The sequence below is a fragment of the Ambystoma mexicanum genome, chromosome 14, assembly GCF_040938575.1.
Source record: "Ambystoma mexicanum isolate Mex_15411 chromosome 14, UKY_AmexF1_1, whole genome shotgun sequence".
Lineage (NCBI taxonomy): Eukaryota > Metazoa > Chordata > Amphibia > Caudata > Ambystomatidae > Ambystoma > Ambystoma mexicanum.
Genome location: NC_090940.1, coordinates 381,913,984 through 381,933,168, shown reverse-complemented (window position 1 = coordinate 381,933,168; position 19,185 = coordinate 381,913,984). Strand labels below are relative to the sequence as shown.

Genomic DNA, 19,185 nt, shown 5'->3' with positions numbered 1-19,185 from the left:
TTTGAAGGTGACATGCTATGGTTCCGATTGTCTGTGTGACTTGTTGTTAGTATTGCAGGTAATGTCGTCAAGAGAACATTTAATAAAAGTGAATTTCAAAGAATAAATATATTGTTTTGATTACCATAAAGGATTCAAAACAGCTCGACAGGTGGTCCGGCTGCATAGAACTGGTTCATACTGAATTGGGGGTAAATCTGGTCGCTCTTTTAATGGTGTGAAGAGGGATGCTACTGGAACCACCATTCGTGTTGCTTCTAGGCGACTTGAAGGCCAAACATTCCAACTGAAGCGAACTCCATCCCGGTCTTCATTTTGTTGGATGAATTCTAAGAAAGTTGCCATTTTTAAAATCCTTTAAAACCTGGAAGGGGAACAGAGAAAGCAAAAAAAGTGGTTTGCCAAATGTTGCATTCACATAAAGTAGTTTTTATCTTTTTTGCAGATTCACAGATACTCAACTATTTATTTTTCAGATGTGAGGTATGTAAGCAGCTGGGAGGACTTGTGCCACTACTCAATACTTTTGGTAGACTACTGTAAGGGTGCAGAAGGAAGGCTCAGACACAAAATTGGAATTTTCTGGCTATAAACGTTTATTAACCAATAAAGGGGTTGGAAAAATGCTTCTCTATCCCTAAATGCTAGGAGGGGGTTCCCTGCCTCAAAAGGAAAATCAGGAATATGTCAGGATTTCAAAATAAAATGTATGTTACCATTGCGTCCAAAGACCCTACCTCTGTCCCTAACACAAATAAACTAAATCAACTCTGTAGGGTTGGTTTCTTCCAAAGTAAAGTGCTAATAATAATTCTTGCCAACAGAAACGTTCCCAATGTTGTGGGTGGTCCAAAAGACAAAACACATTTTCCACTAGGTAAATGTCTCAGATTTCTAGGGCTTTGCTCCTTTCCCATGGTTCTATTTTTCTTTTCTTTGAGTCCTAAAGACCCTGTATCTTCTCAGGTAAATGTCACTGTATTTTATATCTTCATAAGGGTGCGAGTTCCAGACTCACAATTCTTTATAATAATGGCTTGGTGTATTTCCCTACCAAGCATGCTTTTCTCATCAAAACACTCTCTCTCGTCTTCAGGGTCCTCAACGCTATTGTTCTCAAACTGTGTTATGGGTGCGATGCCAGACTCGGGAAGGTTTAACAAAATTACTTGGTTTACTCTCGTGCCAAAGTATATGTCCAGCTTGGGTTACGCTCCTGCCAAGCGTTTGTCCTCTTGTGGACTCTTACATCTCTTGGGGTCCCAGACCCTCTTATTTTTCGGCTTTCATATGGGTACGGGTCCCAGACTCGCACTGTGCTCTTACAATAGCTTGGTTTATTGTACTGCCAAGCATGTGCGCACCTTTCTGTAGCGTATCCGCTTCATTCAGGGTACCAGACCACCTTTCTCTATTATTCTTATGTGGGTGCGGGTCCCAAACTCACAGTGTGCTTTTGCAATAGCTTGGTTCATCTCCTGCCAAGCATATGCTCCCTTCTGCACTTTCCCAGTCTTCTCTCAGAGTCCCAGACCCTCTCACTTTCTTATCTTCATATGGGGGCAGGTCCCAGACTCGCAATGTATGGGTGCAATAGCTTGGTTTACTGTCATGCTAAGCATATGTCCCCTTCAGCTCTCTTTCGGCTTCTCCAAGGATCCCATACTCTCTCACTCTCTTGTTCCTCTTACTCCAGGACACCTCCCGGAATCTCAGCACCTTCAGCTCTGCCCGCGTACCTGTTTCTCTGGTGTACATCTTCCAGGCAGCAGTGCTTCCTTCTAGCACTCCGGTAGTGTTCGGTTGCTTGCTTGCTTGCTTCGGTTGGAAGTATCCACACCGATCAGTTTCTCTTCTATTTCTCGTTGGCGGCCACTCTGCCACAGTCCCTTGTAGCTTTGCAAGACAGGAATTCGCTTCCTGGCAGGTTGCCAGGCTTTGGGACGCCTAGAGGTTCGTTCGAGTAGCATACAAAGGAGCTTGTCGTCCTCTGCCGGTTTTCTCACTCCCGCTCAGCTCTGTGTGTGGCGTCTCCCGCTTCTGTTCTTTGTATACCGGGTCGGCGTCTGCCCAGCTTCCTCGCTTGAGGACTGCTCTTTCCATCTTGTTGTCCCTCTACCTTTTTGCATTTCTTTGGACCAATCAAAAACGGTGAACGGCTAGACCTTTCATTCCAGTTCTCTGAAGTAATCATCCTACTCCTGATCCTCTTCTTCATCGCAGTAGTCATGGTAGAGTTACATGGGAAGCATTTGGTCTTTCCAGGGTTGTTAGTCAGCTCCATCATATTAAGTGATTTGATTTACAATAGCAGATACTAACACTGCCTGGAGAAAGGGAGGGAGAACTTGATTTGAGGAAGGTGAGAGGGTCTGCTAAGGTGGTGGGATAGTGTGGTCTCTATCAATGGTTCTCCATAATCCCATAAAGGGCTTTCTCTCCCATGTGATCATTTCACAATGTGCCACCCCCAGCAGGACTATTGTATTGTGGGTGCACTGCCATGGCCCCATGGGAAAGGTCTCCCCCTAAGAGAGAAGAGAAAAATTCCTCAGATTCATCACACTACACAGAAGAAATTGTGCCCTATGAAATTGACTACTGGGGCTGGCAAAAGCCGGGGCCATAGCCTTCTGAAGGGAATATTGGCAGCAACAAGTGTAAGTTCCCAACAACCCTCAAGAGTCTCATTTTTCCACTGATCCAGAGAGTTGTGATAAAGGATATGAATACTGAGAGATTGTGTCCTAGTCCTGGGAGAGGAGAGGTTAAAATGCACTGTCCTCTCAGGCATGCCTCTGGTTTCTCCTTTGTCCTTCTAACTTCCACTGCCTTGTTGCCTCTGTCCAGATGCCTTAGAAAAATGCAAATATAGCCTCAACAGCCTCCAGTGTCCTTCTGCAGGTCTGCCTACCCACACGTATCACACTTGTGCCTTATGTGACTGTCAGGAGCTTTTCCCAGAGCAACAGTGCATGGTTGTAGCTGGCTACTGATAAAGGCAGAACAGGGATTATTTAGGTAATTCCTGGCTCATCCATTAGTAGCAGTGGTTTAGCAGTTAATACCAAGAACTTAGAAGGGTAGTGAGGTGAACAAGAATCATTTGGTAACACCTGTAAGAAAGTTAATGTTAAAGGATATTTGTACCGCGCACTATCACCACCGGAGTGGTCCCCTGGCGCTCCCATGCCGTACCTTGTGTCTGACAGTAGGGTGATCAAAAATGTCTGGAGCCACCCTGAGCTAGTAGATGTGGGCTAGCAGTAGGTATATGGGGATACCCAGACTACCCCCACTGGATCACTGCAGAAAATAAGGGGCAGCCACAGGACCCCCCTCTCCCCAACTTCCACCAACATTAGGGACCACAACATGGAAAATTGGGTTGCCCAAACAACTCAAGGACATTCCTCCTCTTAAAACAGACACAGAGCCATTACAGATGCCTAGCCAACATAGAAAATTAAACTTTTCCTTTAAGCCTTTAGGAAACAACATTGCAATTTCTGACATTCATCTGCAAGCAAATAAATGCCTTTTCTCCTTCTGCACTAATGATGAAGGAAGCAGTTGTCATTAGGACTCATACACATGCAACGTCCCTCGGACCATTGTTGCGCTTGAACAATGGGGCACATCGTTTTATTTATCGGTTGCACTGTCTGCACAAGCCACACTCGATTCTCCTGAACTAGCGAGAGTTGTGGGAGTTTCAAAGTTGCAAATTTGCTGCTACAAAGATTTTGTAATTGAAAAAACTGCTTCCCATGGTTACCAGAGGATTTTCTGACAGATTCACATTTGGCAACAAACAACGGGGGGCCGGCTTAAAGCAGAGCAATGGCAGCAGGGGCTCAAAGGATAGCGAAGGCCTCACACGCATTTATAGCCTTTCTAAAATCCACAATGGGCTGTTTAAATGTATTCTCAGGCCAGCCCCCCCAACCCACATGACCACCAACACATGGTCCAATCAAAGATCAGTACATACCCTAATGGGCCAGTGTCATCCATCTCCATAAGCAATACACAAGGGGAGGAGAATCCATACTATTTGAAGCAGCCAGTTCAGTCTGGCCGTTTAGGGAGTTCAAGTAAGAGGAAGGAGTTTGGTGAGAAGAAAAACTGAAGGGGAGCGTTAGATGATGGAAGGAAGAGTGGGTGGGTACCATCTTGAGTAGGGAGATGAAGGTTGGAGGGAAAGTTCTGAGGAGGATGGACATAGATTGGGTAAAATCTGTAGAGTGTGACTGGGAAAGGTGAAGTAGTAAGAAAGTACCGACTTGGGGACCAGGACCCAATAGCAGGTAGGTGGTCAGCGACAGAGCACACAGAGACCCTGGGAGAGTGAATACATGCTGAAATGGTGCCTGGACCTCTTGGAGGGGACCTTCAGACTTTTTAAAGCCCAGAATGTGGTGGTTACAGAAGGCCGAAGGCTCAGCCTACACCAAAGAGGGTGTTGGAACCCCAGAAACTCACAACCCCAAGACAAACACCAGGGTCAACAAATGGACATTCAAGTCAGGCCACATGAGCCCATTTCTTTGACCTTTGTAAGAGACTTTTTACTTTGATTACTGTAAGCGTGGACTCATCTTTCTACTTCTTTACGGTTGTGACAAAAAACCCTAGCTTGTTAAAACCCCATCCTTGCGTCAGCCTCTCTGGGCCTCCCAACAGACCAGCCTATTGAAGTCCCTAATACTTTGAATAAAGTGATGTCCATGCCAGAGGTATGGTTGATATGCTTTATATCTCGCAGCAAATAAGAAAATATATATTTACAGTAAAATGTAAGTGAATACAATCAAAATTCCCAAGTCTTTATAAGAAACCACTCCTGAGTTCTTAACTGTCAGGATTAGGGTCTACCATAAGTTCACAGTAGGATATGGTTCTTCGGAACCTAATTCGGTCACTGTTCTCTATGGATACCACATGGAGGCAAATCGACAAATGTTATGTTACGTTACTGGGATTCATACCATGGCCCACTGCCATTCGCATGGTTTCATAGTGCTATGGTGGATCTGAAAGGTAGGTGGATGGGTTTGGCAAGTCGCAAAGGAGAAGAAAATACAACAAAGCTTTGCTGCTGCGTTGGTGCGTGCAGACGCAAGTACCTTGAGCTCTGCATGCAACTCTGTTTCTGGGTGTTTGGGTCGGAGGTAACAGAGGAGTTTGAGTCCAGAGAGAAGACTTGTGTGCCTGTGGTACTAAGAGACACTGGCAAGAGCAGTGGTAAGGAAGTTGTAGATGTGTAGAGTTCTGTTGCGTTCTGATGTTTGTTATCTGCACAGGGGATTTTAAATTGCTGTGTGTGGGTGGCATAGTTGGTCTACATATAGTGTGTTTGAGCATGGAAGGTAAGAATGTTAGTGCTGGGAGGTTAATGAGCAAATTAGAGCATCCATTTGATGTTTCGGGAAGCAACCAAAAAAAAAAAGCAAATCAGAGTTGGGGACAAACTGATAGTAGTACAAGGGAGCAAACACATAGTGGGACATCAGGGAGCCATTTCATACGAGGTCCAAAATGTTAGGCGACAAATGATGTGGACACCAGAGAGCAATATCGCTCCGCAATTAATCTGGTAGTGGGGGGAATATTACTACAATGGGCACGAATTACCATAGGCACCAGGGAGCAATATCACAGTATTGGATAACTAACATGGCCATCTGGGAGCAAGATTAAAGGAGAGGAGTAGTTAATATGTATTGCTATTGGGATTTGTACTGCGTGGGCTAGTTTGGTTAGAAACAGGAGAGGGGAAAATGCAGAGTAGCTTTACTGTTATGTTGATGCATGCAAACAGGAAGTACCTTGAGCCCTGTGTGCAGGTGAGTTTCTAGGTATTGTGTGTGTTAATTATGGAGGCATTTCTACCCAGAAAGGATATATTATGTGACCATAGTGCTAGGATGTATTGGCTTAGGCTATGGCTTCTAAGTTGTTTTGTTGTTGGCTTGTTACTGGTAGTGGTATTAAAAAGCCATGTGTGGATTCCAAGATGGCCGCCGGAACGTGAGGTTGCACATCACTGTCCTCCGTTCCAGGCCGCAATAAAAGGAGACATTAGCAGGCAAAAATAGCCAAGGATCGAGCACACCTTGTCCCCCACAGTATGTAGAAGGGTCAAAATATACTGCCACTGGGTGATTAACGCTCCCCCCCCTCCCTAACGCAGAACCGGGACAGAGGAGTGGAGTTGCACCGAGGCGCGGACGACAGTAGTAACAGTGCAAACCCTTCTGGGCGTACACAAGCAGGAGATAGTGAAGCTGAGGACAGCCTGGCCGAGGAAGTGGAAGAGGTCCTGCAGCAGAGCGGCACACACCAGAGGTGGCAGACGAGTAACTGAGACAGCAGCGGCTCTGGCGACGAAGTTGAAGACCGTAGCACAGAAGGCGTTGCAAAGGGATGGTCTGTTGCTTGAGACCCCAGAAGGAGGTGAAGGGGACAGAGCGGCAGCACACCCGATCGGGGAGAGGAGCACCGGAGCAAGAGGTGCGTTGAAGTGTGTGGGCACCACCTGACCCGTAGCAGACGGAAAGAGAGAATCCTAGGGTGTGGAGGATCATATTTGCTGTGACTAAGCTGGTAGCTAGCAGTGAAAGGAGCACCAAAGCCTAGATGCCATACTGGTTGCTGGCGGTAAGCGCAGAAACAACTGGCTGGGTAAGCTAGCTGAACAATAAGCCACTCGAGAGGGAGTCACGGAACAAGCCGAGAAGGGGTGGAGGGCAGCGCATCCAATACTGATGCTCCCGAAAGCTGGGACTGGAAGGTACTAAAATTAGGTCAAAGGAGACCTGAGACGGTGGAGGTGAGACCCTGGGGAAGGAACACGTAGGAAGGTGTTAGGGAGAATTCTCATTCTATGGCTAATTTCCCTTACCTATAGAGTCCCCCAGCAGCTTTGCTGGATTTGAAGGGTTTGTTTCTTTTCTCCTGCTAAGAGTGAGGCATTTTTCCCACTCTTAGGCATTTTTGCTAGGTGTGTTCTAGGCTATTTTTGTGTTTAATGCCTATGGGATCTTTCTCAACCCCATAGGAACCATCTTTATTCACATGTGTTACACAACACCCTCAGTGCAGTAACACAGGGGTGTCGTAGCGACCCCCAAACATAGACTCCATACCCTGGGACTGGCTACTGTCTCCCAGGGCATGTACAGTCCCCACTGACTTTACTAGTCAAATCCTATAAACTAAACCAGTACAACCCATCTTACTATGGAGGTACTGGAAGGGGTTAATAGTTTTTCCCCTATGTTAATTTTCGAGAGGGTACCCTACAGTCCCTCTCTCAAAAGTTTCTGGCTGGTGGCAGTGGTTACTACCATAAATATTCGACCGCGAATACTTCCCTATGGGATTTTCCCATTGTTCGAGGCTACCACTTTTTCTGACAGCTTCTAACATACCGCCGGTGCATTTTAATATTAACTTTGCTCTGGTAGTTTTTATTTGCCAGAACTTTAATATAACTTCTTTCTCGTGCCTTTCTCTAAACTCCTAACCCAGGTCGGGGATCCTTTGTTCGTCCTTTTGGCGGGCTTCTACCGAGAAGCCCTCCTTTCAGCGCCACCGAGTCTGGGGTGGGTCCATTGTGTGGGAGGGGGGAGTAGGACCCCTGGACAGGGTTGCCTGTCGCACTCTATCCTGATAGGCTGGAGGGTCTCCAGTCAAGATGACCACTCCACTGTGTGAGTGACAGCTAGGCTGTATGAATGGGAATCTTTTTGCATAAAACAGGGTCCTGAGGACTGGAAGAGCAAGACGTCGCCACTGGAACTAAGAAGCTGAAGAGGAGGGAAGCCAAAGACATCTGCAACAACTGAACCACCTGTGAAGCCCTGCTGCAGCGTCTCACCACTTTTCTCCATACGACGAGAGAAGATCTTCACCTGCAAGAGCCTTCTTCCCTTGAGCTGGTGGGGCCAATCAGTTTGCCAATCGCTTTCCCGGACCTGCCTTTGTCGAATCACCAGTACCCTGTACTCGGAGGCCAGATAGCCAGGCACCAGTCCACCCGGACCGCGATTTAAAGGAGCGTACTTTTTATTTGTCGGGCAGCACCGCGGCTGTTTTCATCCCTGGGTAGTGCAGTAACTCAAACCTTCCTCCATGACGAGAGCCTCTCTTTCTCTGCTGGATCACCCGAACTGCAGGAACTACCAGGAACAACCGCCACCGCAGGAGCCGCTTCTTCATTTAAAAAAGGTACATTGTTCCGCCAGGCCGCCCTTTCTTCGCGGTAGCACTAAAGGTGTTTTAAATCCTTTACCTACCTGTTGGGTCGGCCGCCCCTCTCTCTTAACATTGTCTTTTTCAACTTCTGCAACCACCTTTTCAAATTCGTTAACCAAAGACTTGACTGTAGCTACAAGAACATTTTTGCTCCTGGGCCCTTGCCCTGTGCCACTGACTCTGGCAAATGCCTACTGACTCTGGTCACATTTGTTAGATCTGCTTTCTTTAGATTGATTATCACTGATAACTGTGTTGGTGCACCTATTTCTTGTAACTACCCTTTCCTTCCCAGTCTTAAACATTTTTAAAATGCCATTTTGCTCAGTTTTCATTTTAAGTATTGCCTATACTAATGCACTGTCTTGCTGAACTGGTTCACAAACTGATGGGAAGTGTTGCTAGGGTGTATAAGAACCTATTTCTAGATAACTTGTGCTTTCCCTCCCTTGTGAGGAATTGTTAGAGGATCCCTTGTTTGTAGTTGTCACCGTGCCGCTTTGCTCAGTTTTCACTCTGGTTCACTTGGTCTACAATTCAACTTGGGAGTGTGTATATTTTCCCTTTGACTTAATTTAACTTGCTTGATGACTGTGATACATGTGTTTTATTTGAAGTGTATAAAATAAATATATATCTACTTTTTAAATGCAAAGCTTTGTCCAGTGTTTCCTTGTTCCATAGTCTAGAGGGCCTATTGTGTAAACCCTGAATACTGCTCATCTCCCTCTTGAGATAAGTCTGACTGCTCAGCCACAGCTACCAACTAAATCTTTGTGGTACGGACTGATACCAAAGGGGATTTATTGCTCTCACCTGTAGTCCTAATCGTGTGTAGTGATCCCTAAGGGAACTGCACAGGATTCTGCCTAACAGAAGGAATCCAGCGTAAAGTGAAAACTTAAGCTCAAGAGCACCACAATACACAATGAGTATTGCATAACGTTGCGTGAAGACGCATTTATAAACTTCTCCTCGGATTTCAGAAAACACGCCCCGGGTGCATGAAAACTCTGGAATAAGTGGGGACAATATTAACACTTTGATTCTCACCCTGCCCCTGCGCTGCCTAAACAAGTAAGCGCCACCTGAAGAGACTGGGAGAAGGATGCAGTGAATAAGGGGTGAAAGCAAGGGATACTATTTTATAAAATGCTAACTCTCTCAATCAGTTGCATTAAACATATCAAATAATAAGCTTCTCACCCCCATAAGGAGATACGGACAAGGTGTGCGTGCACACATTTGGGGAAGTGCACTCACACCCTCAGCGGCAAAACGAGAGATAAGGGGAAAACTCCCAGATGCCAGGGACAAAACCCATGAGCACCCCAGCAATAGCTAAAGGGACGACCAACTCACAAGGACGACAACTGGAGCATTGTTGGAGGCAACAATAATAAGATAGACAGGCACCAGTGACGGAGAAACAAATTAGCAAAGGAGATACGACCGAGAACTCCCCTATCATGGCATTAAACAAGGAAGAGTTGCAAGAATGTCTGAGAGGAATGGAAAGCAGGATGATGGAATCGTTCCAGGAACAATTTGAGAAAATGAAAGAAGAGCAAGACATTGCTACAGGAAATCGGAAAAGAAATTAACGACCTTGGGAACAGAGTAGATGTGACCGAGGATGGCTTATCGGAAATGTTGGAGGAGGTCAAACAAAATAGCGTCCTACTCAAACAGGAAGCCAGAGCTACCCACAATCTGGAAATCCAGGCAGAGGACCTTGAGAATCGCTTCCGACGGTCCAATATTAGAGTCAACGGCCTGGTTGAATCTGTACTGGACATTGACCTAAGACACTATGCAGCAATGTTTTAGTAGTCTTCGGACAGGAACACAACCAGAGGAAATAAAGATCAACCGAATGCATAGAGTAGGACCTAAGAAAAGGGACTCCGGAGCAAGACCCCAAGAAGTCTTGGTGGCCTTAACTTCGTACACCATGAAAGAGGAGATACTTAGAGCAGCACGATCACACCAAGACCTAACAATAAATGGGACCCAGATCCATTTATATCAGGACTTAGCTCTGACTACGCTACAAAAAAGGAGGTCAATGCACCCAGTCACGAAGGTACTGGTAGCCATAAACATCACCTACAAATGGACGTTTCCTTTTGGACTGCTATTTATGTGGGACGGCAAGCAACAACGGATCACTACATGTGAGGAAAGCCTGGCTTGATGCATATTTAAGAAGATGAGGACCGAACTGAGCAGACATCAAGACATAGGCCCTCGAATGATGGTTCCAGACCATGGGAATGGAGGGCAGACAGAAATAGGAGGCGTGAAAGGGAAGTAAAACTGAGTGGGCCCGCATTAAATGAGGGGAAAGGGCCCTGATCACATACTAAAACACTTTGTCAATGGTGGTGTCATGATGGACGGGGAGGGGGAATAGATGAATACATAAATAAACTCGCTAGATTAATGAGGCGTGAGTCTGGACGGAGAAGAGAATGCAGGGCTATCTTGGAATCTAACTTAGGATATAGAATATCCTGGCTGGGGGAATTCCAAGGGTTGTGCAAGTCCCAACGCCCTGGATTACCACTAAGTGAGGTTCGTGAGGACCTAGGTTATGGCTGGCAAAGGGAAAGGGAAGGGAAATGAAGGGAGTGGGGGAGGGGCTAGAGGGAGGAGTTGGGAATGGGTAGTTGTATGGTCTAGATTTTACATCAGGTTTGATTGAAGTAAAGGAAGGAGGTTCAGAGAAGGGTAAATGGGCAATAGGATTCCCTGAATATGGCTGAAGTGCATATTGTAACCTGGAACCTGCAGGGTTTGAATTTACTGGGAAAACGCCACTCAATATTGGGGAGACTCTTAGAACTCCAGGCATCTATAGTACTCCTCCAGGAGATGCATCTACTCCCCAAAGATGAACTGATAATGTCACATAAGGCCTTCCCCAAACAATTCTATGCTTCCAGTGGACCGAAGAAGAAGGGGGTTGCAATTCTGATAGGAGCCAAACTGACCTTTTAAAAACAGTTCCTTTACAGGGACCCTGAGGGAAGGTATCTGGTACTCAAGGGTCTCCTAGGGGATCAGATATACACATCGATTGTAATATACGTTCCTAACGAGAAGCAGGATCTGTTTCTGAAGGAGATACTTCAGAAAATAAGAAGTTGGTGTGGAGGTCTCAAAATCTGCTTGAATTTCCCTTTCACCCGCCTCCTCCTCCCCCTCACCTGAATGTTCGTTTTCGGATGATTCGTCAGAAGGAATGTCTCTTCTCTCTCTCCAAGCTGCAGCAGGCTTTTTATTGGGGAATTTAGGATGGGCTCTTCCGGAGGCCACCCTGCCTGATGCAACTGCTCGGCAGTGGGGACCTCCAGGGAGACCACCCCACAGGCAGGGAAAAGCTTTGCTGAAAAACCCTCTTTATGTAGAACGATGTTGGCAGAATCCGGAGGTTTTAACTGGATTCGGTGACGTAGAAAAGTGGTGGTCTTCTTTGTGGAGGACTGCAAGGATCAGCATGCACCGGTGAGATCTTTATCCCGGTAAGGTGTAGAAGAGTAAGGTGATCCAACATAGAGTAGGGAGCTCCGACAGAAAGATGGAGCGAGGAAGGTTCCAGGCACGTCTGAGGGTCCGGAGCGGAACTGCCTTTGCTGCAAGGAATGACCGCGGGAAGCGTGGTAAGTGGATCTGAAACCCGAGAGGTAAAGTGAAACCAAACGGGAAAGGATACGTTCCGAGGAGCGGAACGTAGGGGAGGAAGGGAAACAGAGGAAGACAGGAGAGGAGGGCAAGGAAGGAAAAGAGCACAAGTGTATGCAGAGTAGAACTTGACAGCGTGTAAACCCGAAAGCAATGAGGGTTCAACGCACTGTCGAAAGCTGCCGACGCGCATAAATACACGTCACTAACAGGAAGTGGAAACACTAGAATGCTGAATTTGCTTCTACCATGAGATAATACGGCTCAACCCTTCCTCCATTGATTCCACAACTTCCATGGTCGGCGGATCATGACAGGAGGACAGGTAATTCTTGGTGGTGACTTCAATTGCGTAAAGGACCCTGTATTAGATAAAACGCTCCCACCCACATCTACAGACGAAAGAAATAGGCAATCATTGGGGAAATTATTCAGAGACCTGAATGTAACAGAGACATGGAGATTCTTCCATAATTTGGAAAGGGACTACACCCATTACTCTGCAGTACATATAGGTTATTCGAGAATAGACATGGTTCTAGTCTCGTCAACACTTATTCCCCAGTTAGTACTGATAGAAATTGGGGTCAAATACCTATCCGACCATGCCCCGGTGATACCACAAATTGAAATAAATAAAAAGGTAATCCAGAGACTCAGAAACATTGGAGATTGAATGAGCTGATTTTGGGGGATATAGCACTTAGTCGGAAACACTACACTGAGTTCACACAATGCACTGCAATTTCATCAACAACTTTATGCAGAAAGTCTCAAGTTAAGTCTTATCAAAAAGTATGGTAGTTAAAGATATTTCAGGTGCGAGGGAGACAAAGAACAACCTTGGCATCTAGGTTGTCGTCAATACAAAACCAGAAAGAAAGTTCCCAATTAGGGAACTTACGTCCCCTGCACACTATCCTAAGGCCTAATACAGGCAAACAGTTGGAAGTCGGTGACAAGTGGTTCCTATAAAGTGAGCCCCTTACGTCACTAGTTGGTTTGTCACACTTAAGTCTGTTGATATATCAAATTTCTCAATTCTTAAAGATAAACAATGCATGTACAATGATCACATTGGGCTGAAGTTCATAACAAATACATTTTATGCACAAATTGCCCAACGTGTTTCGAGTTATTCACTCTTCATCAGGGGCTTCTTAATCATGCTTCACTAAAAAGAAATCCAAAATAAAAGTAATGCCCAATTTCATGACTGGAACATAAACCATTTAAATCAGATCATAGCAATACAGGAATTCATGAGTACAAGTTTAGACACTTCAAAATTTCAAAAAGGAAAGAGGAAAAGCGGGAAAAAAATGATCTTATTCATCTCTAGCGCAGATGAACAAAATATGAAATATTTAAACACATGTTCAAGCTGTTCACAAACGAAACACCCAATTTTGTTATGCTTTCGTCATATCAAACCAGGTATCAGTTTGTAAAGGCTGTTCTCAGAAGTAACATACCATTTGGTTCTCTTTCCTCATGTCATAGAAGGTTACTGTTTGTGAGGGTAAAAGAAGTGCCCCAGGTACTAAACGGAGTACCATCCGTCACATTTTATGGATTACTACCCCTAATGGAAATATTTTATATTTTGTTCACCTGCGCTAGAGATGAATAAGACCATTTCTTTCTGCTTTTCCTCTTTCCTTTTTGAAATTGTGAAAGTGTTTCAACTTGTAATCATGAATTCCTGTATTGCTATGATTTGATTTACATGGTTTATGTACCAGTCATGAAATTTGACATTACTTTTATTTTGGATTTATTTTTAGTGAAGCATGATTAAGAAGCCCAGATGAAGAGTGAATAACTCTAAATTTGTAGGGCAATTTGTGAATAAAATGTATTTGTTAGGAACTTCAGCCTAATATGATTGTTGTACATGTATTGTTCATCTTTAAGAATTGAGAAATTTGAGATATCAACAGACTTAAGTGTGACAAACCAACTAGTGATGTAAGTGGCTCACTTTATAGGAACCACTTGCCACAGACTTCCAACTGTTCGCCTGTATTAGACCTTAGGATAGTGTGCAGGGGACTTAAGTTCCCTAATTGGGAACTTTCTTTCTGGATATAACACTTAGGGCGCATATGGGAGAAAGTAATCGGTAATTATTTCAAAGAAAATGATAATAGGGAAACAGATTGGAAGATAGTTTGGGATGCAGGGAAAGGGGTTGTCCGGGGAGAATTTATATCCCATTCCATAGCATTTGTCAGGGAGAAAGAAGTAATTAGGAGAAGATTGGAGGAGGAGGTCCAAGAAGCGGAAGCACAACATATAAATCGGCAGACACAAAAGACATTGAGGGCATTACGGAAGATTAGAGCACAGCTGGAAGCACACGTGGCAGACCGCTCTGGACAAGATCTAATAAATACTAAACAAACATATTATATGCAGGGAGGAAAGGCCAATCGATTCACAGCAGCCAAGCCGAGAAAGCAAAAAAAGGCAGAATTATATTGGCCAACTTAAAGATGAGCAAGATACGCTATTTACAGCAGAAGCAGATAAAATGAGAATCACAGAAATATTTCATACAAGACTGTTGAAACAGGAAGGGTTGGATCCGTCTCTTCAGGCAAGTTACATGGAAGCATTGCAATTACCCCAGATACCTAAAGAGGAAATGGAAACCTTAGAATTACCCATTACGGTACAAGAAGTTAGTGATGCAATAACATCCCTACCAAATAATAAGATGCTGACCCCGATGGCTTAGGAAATAATTTTTACAAAACTTTCAGGGTACAGCTACTTGCACCTCCGACACTGCTTTTTAATCAAATAAGGGAGGAAAGTAAAATCACAAAAGACAAGGGGAAATCCACCCCATACTAATCCTCAAACCAGGGAAAGACCCCACAGATAGGGCCAGTTATCGCCCCATTGCTGTACTAAATAGTGACGCTAAGATTTACTCTATGGTCTTAGCAGGTAGGCTAATGAGGGTGCTCCCGGGGATAATCCATGAAGATCAAGCTGGCTTTATCGTAGGAAGGCACACGTAGGATACAATACGACGAGCCATAGGCATAACAGATTTGGGTACTAGAACGGGGAAACTATTCTCTATAGCTGCACTGGATGCACGACACGCTTTTGATAGCCTAGATTGGGGATATTTGCGGATGGTTCTTGAAGCCTTTGGATGTGGACCTGACTTTACTAAGATATTAGTGAATTTCCAAATACCCACAAAAAATGTCTTGGTGAATAGCCAAAACTCGGCACAGATTAGAATCCTGAGGGGCACGCGTCAGGGATGCCCTCTATCCCCTCTAATATTTGCCATGGCTATGGAGCCTTTGGCGGTTATAATTAGACAGGATCCAGGGATTCAGGGGGCCATGAGTGGAAAAGAGACACACAAAATAGAGCTGTACGCAGATGACATATTGTTATTTTTGAAGAACACAAAGGCTTCGCTACCCAGAGTGATCGAGAGGCTACAAGAGTTTGCTATAGTCTCAGGGTTTACTATAAACTAAAAATCAAAAATTAGTCATGGGCGCCCGTCTATGAGAACGAACACAGCAAAAATGGCTTGTACTATGGGATGGTACCCACTTTAGAGTCCGCAGTCACAATTTAGCTCACTGAACCTTTCACAGATGGGAAATATCCATTTGCATGTCAATCTTAGTCAAAAATTAGTCATGGGCGCATCCCTCTATGAGAACGAACACAGCTCTGCGGACTCTAGTTGGTACCATCCTATAGAACAGCCCATTTTTGCCATGTTCATTCTCATAGAGGGGTGCTCATGACTAAATTTTTATTTTTACTATAAACGACACTAAGTCTAAGGCTCTAAACATAACTGAAGACCAAGAAGAAATAATAAAACTGAGCAAGGAGTACCCCTTAATCTGGGAAGATGAGAGCATAGAGTACTTGGGGATACACTTAAAGAGTGGGTATAAAGGATTATATACGGCAAATATAACCCCATTGTGGAGGCAGTTAAAGGAAGATCTCCATAGATGGGACGCTCAGGAACTCTCCTGATTTGCTCCTATAGCAGCTGTTAAAATGACAATCCCCCCCCACCCCACATGCTGTGTATTGTGGGTTCTCCCCTGGTGGAAGTGCCATCTTGTATGATTAGGACATTACAGTCTGAAATCATCTCCTTTATTTGAACAGGAAAAAACAGAGGATACTTAGGAAAGTCCTAACGCGCCCAATGCTTCTTGGGGGGGTTCCCGATGTGGAAAGATATATCTTGGCGGTGCAAATAGCGCCTATGCTGAAATGGCTGGCAGATGAGACACAAAAAGGTTAGTGAGACTGAACACGGGGTAACATCCATCCTTCTGAGAGTCTTGCACGCCATGCGGACTGCGGCTCGATGGGCAAAAGGACAACTCCTAGAAGCAACAAAGGTGTCGTTACGGGGATGGGATCAAGCACTTAAAAGGCAAAAAATAGCCTGGCCATTAGGACCATATACCCCAATGGCTTATAATATTGACTTAAGACTGGGTCAGACAGTTACATTTTGGGATACTTGGGTAGGATTGAAACTCCTGACATTAAGGGATTTCTTTCCATTAGGGGAATCCCCTCCTTTTTGAGGAATGAAAGCAGAAATCATACATTGGATCTCCCAGAAGGAGGTCAAGGAGGTAGGTACAAGGGCCCCTGTCGGATTAGAACTAACCCTGCAGGAAGGCCTGACAACTAGAGCGTTATCAAGATTGTACAGATTGCTGGATAGAGCACAACTGGGAGACAAACTCCTATACATGAATAGATGGGAAAAGGACTTTGACACCCCTATTGCGGAAGAGGAATGGGAACAAATTTGGAGGAGAGCCCATAAAACATCTAAAAGTATGGCTATTAATGAAACTGCATATAAAATGTGTTGAAGAAAAGTGATGAGTTTATTTTTCAAAAAGTTTGTAAAAACGAAATGAAATAAAATGTAAAAAAAAAAAAGTGTTATATATGGTACCTGTCCCCCCAACTGGTTACATGGAATGAATGTGGATTATCCCCCCTTTTGTTGGAGGCAATGTGGAGAAAAAAGGGGGTCTAAACCACATGTGGTGGACATGCCCCAAAGCTAAAATGTACTGGAAAGAGATCCAGGGACACAAAGGAGATAACAGGGGCACAATTGCCGGATTCACCAACTGTTATCTTGCCTGGGCCGGATTTAGAGGGTGTCTACGTGGCAAGTGATAACACTGCCACCCTCATTACGCATCTGCTAATGGCAGCACAAATGACTCTAGCCAGGGGTGGAAAACAGTGGAAGGACCTGTTATAACTTGGTGGTGGGTAAAAATGTGGGGAGTGCTGGCCATGAAGAAAGTATGTGTGCTGAGAGCCGGGACATATCATACGTTTCTGACAGTATGGCGTCCCTTACATGAATATGTAAAGGGCAGGGACAGTCACTTTCATAAACCAATATTACTTAAGAATGTACATGTGATTGGACTATAAAGGGGGAATAGACGGTAAGAGGGAACGCCCTTTGGGGGGAAAGGAATAGCAGAGTTTTAAACCAGGAACAGTAATATTGAAGCCATACATGTTGGGAGGAGAAACAGGGTTTGGGGGGCGGGTTGAATTTAAGGGATGTTATTGTTAAATGTTTTGATTGTAATATATAAAACCTCATGATCACGGAAGTTGTGTGGTGAACAAACAGATGGTTTAACTGTACAAATTGTGGAATCAATTGTAAAAGAACCGTAGTGGTTGTAATGTGATTAGAATTAGTGATTATGAGTGAATACAATTTTTTTTTTAAAAAGCCATGTGTTTGGTGGGCGCTGTTCGGCAGCCTGCAAAATGGCTGCCTCTTCCTGAGCTCAGTCGATTGCCGCACCTTCCACAGCACCGCAGGTCCGTAAAACAGGGCCAACTGATCTGCGAATTGCTGCCATAGTGGCCGTAGCCCGTGGGGCACACTGGAGATAAACTGGGGGTGGCATACACCTCTGTGAGCCTCCGCCATGTGACCGAGATACGAACGCTGCAAGACACGCAACCAGAGAAGGTGGAGGGCAAGTGACTGTGGGGAAGTGGAGACCGCTGTGGTTGCCCAGCGGAGCTGACCCGGGGAGCCTTCTGGTGCAGAGTGAAGAAGCCGCCAGTTGACTGGGACGGCGGAGCACCTTGCCATCCCCCCAGCGCTGCTCTGTTTGAACACTGGGCGTACTCGGGCGGGCACGGAGCGCTTGGGCTGGAGCAACGGCGGATGTGCTGTGGGTTATCCAAGGTCCAGGCTGATACACAGTGAGAAGGAGGGCTGTTCTGGGACAGCACACTTATGTGTGGGAGCACTGGAGGCGAGCAGGCCCAGCCAGTCAGCATGACTTATACATTTGGGGGACAAGATAAAAGCGGTGTGCAAGACCCCTCCACTGATGTGTGTAGTTGTCCTCACACCGGGTTTATAGAGACATAGCTGGCGGGCTGCATAATTTGGTTATTCCTTGAGAATCAGCCGTCTATATACAAAGCTGATGTCACTGGGGGAAATAAAGCACTAGGAAGTGTGCGGTGGAGAAGGGGCACTCGTGGACTGCATGCTGGGTGCCACATTGGGGGTCTTGGCAGTTCCTGCACCAGGCTGAGGTGATTAGGGGGCATGGAGTACAGCCCCCCCCTAAAATCCCCATCAGGCCAGCATCGCTTTCCGCTGGATTGCTGCAGCCTACGACTCAATGCCAGTGACAAGCATGACGAAGGGGAGTGTGACCCATAAGAAACAGAGCAACATCGAGTCCTTCACCAGACAGCCGAGCAAATCATGCTCAAATTGCAATGGAGAACCAGGGCAAACTAGACGACATTAATACCAAGGTAGCAGCACTGAATGCTAAAATGGAGCGGGAGAGCGCTAGAGTGGCTGAAGCAGAAACCCAAATTGGAACAGCAGAAGATGATATTGTGGAGCTCAAAATGCACATATCATCCATGTCCAAAGAACTGAAGCACACGCTAAAGCACTGGAATGAGTTGGAATTGCCCTCCAAGCGTAACACTGTGCGGCTAGTGGGCCTATCAGGGGGATTTGGTAAAGGGCCCTTGGAAACTGCAGTGGAAACCTTACTAAGGTACCTTCTGGAGGACCCACCTTCCTCAACATTTGTGGCGGAACGTGCCCATCACTCTCCAACGGTGAAGCCCAGGCCTAGTGCGCCCCCCCAAGACAATGATAGTGCAATTACTAAATTATTGTGACCGCAA

At 45.4% G+C, this 19,185-nt stretch overlaps 1 protein-coding gene across 1 annotated transcript in view; it reads right to left on the bottom strand.

Annotated features, from left to right (window-relative positions):
- The window catches only part of SEC23A (SEC23 homolog A, COPII coat complex component), a 1,668,754-nt gene that overhangs the window by 1,582,655 nt on the left and 66,914 nt on the right, over positions 1-19,185 (bottom strand). Inside the window, exon 2 of the mRNA XM_069637506.1 lies at positions 125-364. Within this exon, the coding sequence (XP_069493607.1) occupies positions 125-345 (221 nt within the window). The 5' untranslated portion in view covers positions 346-364. The remainder of the gene's footprint in view (positions 1-124; positions 365-19,185) is intronic.